The sequence below is a fragment of the Buceros rhinoceros genome, unplaced genomic scaffold (genome assembly GCF_000710305.1).
Source record: "Buceros rhinoceros silvestris isolate BGI_N320 unplaced genomic scaffold, ASM71030v1 scaffold2665, whole genome shotgun sequence".
In the NCBI taxonomy this organism is placed as follows: domain Eukaryota; kingdom Metazoa; phylum Chordata; class Aves; order Bucerotiformes; family Bucerotidae; genus Buceros; species Buceros rhinoceros.
This window is the reverse complement of record NW_010410932.1, coordinates 29,911-34,649: the sequence shown is the minus strand read 5'-3', so window position 1 is coordinate 34,649 and position 4,739 is coordinate 29,911. Positions and strand designations below refer to the sequence as shown.

At 44.0% G+C, this 4,739-nt stretch overlaps 1 protein-coding gene across 1 annotated transcript in view; it reads left to right on the top strand.

The window, feature by feature from the left end:
* Nucleotides 1-4,739, top strand: part of LOC104493144 (kalirin-like) — a gene marked incomplete at its 5' end in the record, with an annotated part of 47,550 nt that overhangs the window by 17,366 nt on the left and 25,445 nt on the right. Inside the window, 2 exons of the mRNA XM_010135773.1 lie at nt 3,276-3,514; nt 4,412-4,659. Of these exons, the coding sequence (XP_010134075.1) occupies nt 3,276-3,514; nt 4,412-4,659 (487 nt within the window). The remainder of the gene's footprint in view (nt 1-3,275; nt 3,515-4,411; nt 4,660-4,739) is intronic.

The window sequence follows — 4,739 nt, the reverse complement described above, 5'->3', positions numbered from 1 at the left end:
AAAGAGTCCTTATAATTTGCAGCTGGTGTTTGAAAAGAGACCACCTCAGTGCCATCGTACAGAGGTCTCTGTCCTGCATGCCAGGTCTGCCCGCTGAGGAGGTGAGGAATGGTGGCGTGGGCCCAGAGCCACCGCTGAGAAGCTGCGGAAGCCCCATTTCATATTAGAAAAGAGTTATTAAAGAGTATTAGAAAAGAGGTGTGTATTTAAAAACTTAACACATGTTCAATAATGAAACTCATTTGCTTGAATCAAAATGTTTTGGCTTGGCCCAATAATCTGTAAGGTTTTTTTATTTTTGGCTTTTGGTGTTCAGTTTTGTGGATTTTTCATTGCAAAAGCTGAAGAGCCTCTTTCAGTTCACAGCTGAAGAAGAGGTTCCCTTTTCTTCAACATGGAGGTTCTTAAAATGTTGATTTAGCTTAGTTTTACTTTTCGGAAGTTCACTGGGAAGGGGTTACATGCAAAATTTGGTTGTGACAGTTGAAGGACTATGGCTGAGCTGAGAAGGGAAGTAGTGTTTCACTCCTGATTCCAAAACTTGATATTGGGTTTTTGTGACTTGGAATAGACAGGGCCTCATACAACCACTGTAAAATGATTCCTTAAATACACTGGTGAGATGAGTGGTGTAAGGTCTCCAGTCTAACCAGCTGATAGCAAAACTTGCCAGTTTTGTGTTGGTGCAGTTGGCTTTGAATTAGGGGTTATTGGAATAAAAATAAGTTGCACTAATGGTTAGCTACAGAAATATTTTTTAAAATCTTGTGAGAACTCCACAGACACCACTGCAGGGGTTGTCTGTCCATTCCACATCTTTCTTTCTTGTTTTATTTTTGAGATACGCACTCTTATCCTCGCAGGACTTAGTGCCCTGGGAGCCCCTTTTCTATTGCTTTTTAGCCTATATACTGTGAGGCCAGCAAGGAGTTTGATGGGTTAGGAACATAATCGTCAGTGTCTCTAAAGCTGGAAGTAAAAATAGATTTATATTAAAACACAGGCTTAAGGATTTACTTTAAACCTATAAATAAGATCCAAGAAAATTATATTGTATCCAGTAGAGCCTGTCCAGTCCAGAACAATTTAAGTGGCTTTTAGGATGTAATCTTATTGAGGCTGGCTAATCTTTAAATATGTTCTTTAGCTTTGCATTTCATTAAAGAGGATGTTTTCTGTCTTTAAATTCATATTAAATCCACACCGAGCCAATACTGCGTAAACTTAATAACAAAATATTCCCTGTGAGTTCCTGCCAAAGCTGTCTCTGATTTTCTCTCTTCAGCAGGGAAGCCCTAAAGAGTACGGGGCTACGTACAAAGCACAGTGTTTACTTCCAAGTTCATAACTGTAAAAATTGGTGCAATTACACTGTGACATTCAAAGTTTTCATATTTTTCCTTGGAAAAGCAAAAGCTGCTACTAAGCTTGAGTAACAGACAGTTCACCACATGATTGGCTGTGGCGCTTGTTCTTTCATTTTGCTTTAAGAAGCAAGCTGTAAAGACAATATGCCACTGGTGGATATATTTAATAAGGAAAATGCCATTGACCTGTACCTGTGTCTCGGTCATGTTTCGGGGGGGTTGTTGAGACAGGAGGAGAGAGCACGCAAGTACACAGACACTGATTTTTGCCAGAAGCTCCTAAGAATGCTAACAGATGTTGAACAGGACACTGGCAGCCAGGCATCACCGTGATAGCTGATGGTGGAATTAGTAGCCACAAGTGGACACTCAGCTAAATACCCTTTAAAAGCACTGAGTAGGATAGTTTTGAGACAGATAAGTATTAGTTCAGATCTTGCTGCTAAAGACCTTGCAGCCTGATCTACTGTATATAGTAGAGAAATGTCACTGTCACTGTCAAAATCAGTGTCAAAGTCCTCCCCAACCTTCCTCCTCCTCTATCTGCAGCAGGACCGAGCCATTTTCAGCTGCAGTTGAGGTAAGCGAGTGAACCTGGTAGTCACTGTGGCATAAATACAAAGCCCGGCTGTGACAAGGGTCACTGCGCAGGTTTTGGAGCACAGGAATCTTCCAGATTAGTGCAGGTCTGTGTCTGTGTCCTTTTGAAGAAAACAGTGATCTGGCACCCTCCTTGTTTGTTTGTTTTCGTTTTTTTCCTTAGTCTCTTGTTGTTTAGTATCACATGATTTCTTGTTGGAGTAGTCCTGCCTTTCTGCGGAAGGGGAATGCTAACAGAGAGTATGCTGGGTGGGGCTGAGCCTTTCTGGTTTTCTTTCCTATCCCTCTTGTTGGGAAAGACATTCCTTCTGTTATGGTTTCCTGGTTGGGATGATGCTGTGACATTACGTCCTCCGTCTGCCTCTTGCTAGACTAGTCTCTCTGCATTCCAGTAGGTTTAGTCTGGTGCATATACACAGAATTAACTGACTATAAATCATCCATTAAAGCCACGTGACATGGAAAAAAACAAACCCAAAGGTCTGGGGGTGGTGATCTGAGTCTAGCAAATCTGTTCCTTTCCCATTCACTGCACATCCCAGCCCCAATCCCTTCTCCTCCAAACATAACAAATAATTTCTTTACTATCTGGCATTGTTATCCTTCCTTTTCCCAGAGTAAGCTCTCTCCACGACTATGAAATTTATACTCACACAAGCAGAGTGGGGTTTTTTTAAGGTTTATGAAGCTGTTTAATGTTGCTTGTGGGTGTTTTCTGGAGAGGTCTGGCTGATAGGATTACTAGGTCTTCATGCCACTTGCACGTCATTTCCAGCAGTTTCCTCGAACTGAAGCAGTTAATATAGAAAGCACACAGAGAGCCAAGCTGCAGTGCATCATGTCTAGAGAGAATTTAGTAGTCACACTCTCTCGGGAATACACAAAGGAGACTTACGGTCTTGACCTGCCTTTTCTGATGACAGCAAAATTGACTGTCAATGAGCTGTGCATCTCTTATTCAGGTTTCATTTACTTTGACTACAGAATGTGATTAATCTGTGCAATTTCAAAGAGAATGAATGCAATTATGTATGCTATAAGTGGCAAAAGTTTTAACTGGCTGTGTTCATTAGAGAAGCTGTTTGTCGCGGTGGCACGTAGTGCTGTGTTCAGTTCACATGCCGTACGATGCAACGTGCTTGCGACCTGCTTAGCCATGAACGTACCACCTGCTTCCACAGGTGGCATCTCCTGTTCCTTTTTGGTTTGCAATTTACATGTCTGTTCGATCGAATCACCCCACGTGCTCTCTGCAGCCTTTTGCCACGTCACTGAGAGCACATCGCTAATTCTTGTCCTCTTTTGCAGCACTACAGTCTCCCATAGAGTACCAGCGCAAAGAAAGTAGCTCAGCAGTGCTGAGGCCCCAGACCAGTAGGGTCCCTCAGCTCAACAGCAGACCCTATTCTTCTGTTCCAGTAGGGTCTGAGAAGCCTTTGAAGGCTACAAGCCGTAACCCATCTCTCCCACCCCTGAAGATATCTACCTCCAACGGCAGCACAGGGTATGAACACTCGCAGTCTGGAGACAAGTACGAGCAAATCAAGGTACTGAGCTCATCTGATAAACCATGATCTCGTAGCCCATTTCTCATTCCACAGACCATCTGTGAAGTTAGCTTTAATTAGCAGCTAACCAGGTCAACAGGAATCAACATACTGAAGCAATGGTGATTTGGGATTAAACTGTGATTTGGGATTAAACAGAGACTGTGAAAGCTCTGGCTTCCAGACGGTTGGCACTTCAGCTGGGAAATAGAGAGCCTGAGCCTGGAGCCCTGATCCCAGTGTTTTTTGGGATGCTGTTTGCAGACCTGGTGAACTGAACATCCATTGGCAGTATTGGCAGCAGCAATATTCAGGCCTCTCTAATAGCTATTAACCACCCATTTCTGAAGAGATCTCCTCCGATGGTATAGAAGAATGTAGACCTTTTCCCACCTAACAGCTGGCAGGGTGCCAGTCGAAGGTTAAGATTCAGGTGCGTGTGCGCTATATGCAAACCACCAAAGTGTCAGTAACCATCCGTGTTTGGACCCTGCTGCTGGCTGTGGTAGACCAAAGCCGCTTTCCAATATGACCTATAGTTAAGATCATGAGATGTGTGAGTATTCATTCAGCTTCTAATGTTGAACCTTCATTGGTCTTTCCCCCCACTTGGCTCAGCACAGCTCATTCATCTGTAACACCACACCAAAGAGAACGTGGCTGGGGCTCTGCCACTAGCAGCTGTGAGATGTCATGTGCAGTAGGAGGCTGGTTTGTATCAGCTTACTGCCGCCCTTCAGATCCTTCAGATCATTTCCACCAATGTCAACTTCAAGTGTCCTGTATCTTTGTCCCTGGTACACTTAGGCTGGAAATGAAGTAGTGGGATTGGTGCCAGAAAGGGCAGGTTCCTCAGGGCCGCCTGCTCACCGGTTTCTGTTGTGTCCATTTTCACAGACTGATTTGGGAGGGTGCAATGGGACCTCTTCCATGGTGGTGATTAAAGATTATTATGCGCTGAAGGAGGATGAGATCTGTGTGAATCAAGGAGAGGTGGTTCAGATCCTTGCCATCAACCAGCAGAACATGTTCCTGGTGTACCAGCCTGCAAACGACCACTCTCCAGCCGCTGAAGGATGGATCCCTGGCAATATCTTGGCTCCCCTCACTAAATCCACTACAGACAATAGCGACGGAAGCATCAAGTAAGTGCCATGTTGGCTTCGCTGGGAGCAATATGTGGATTTTTTGAGGAAAAAAAAATAAATAAACAAACCCATGGTAG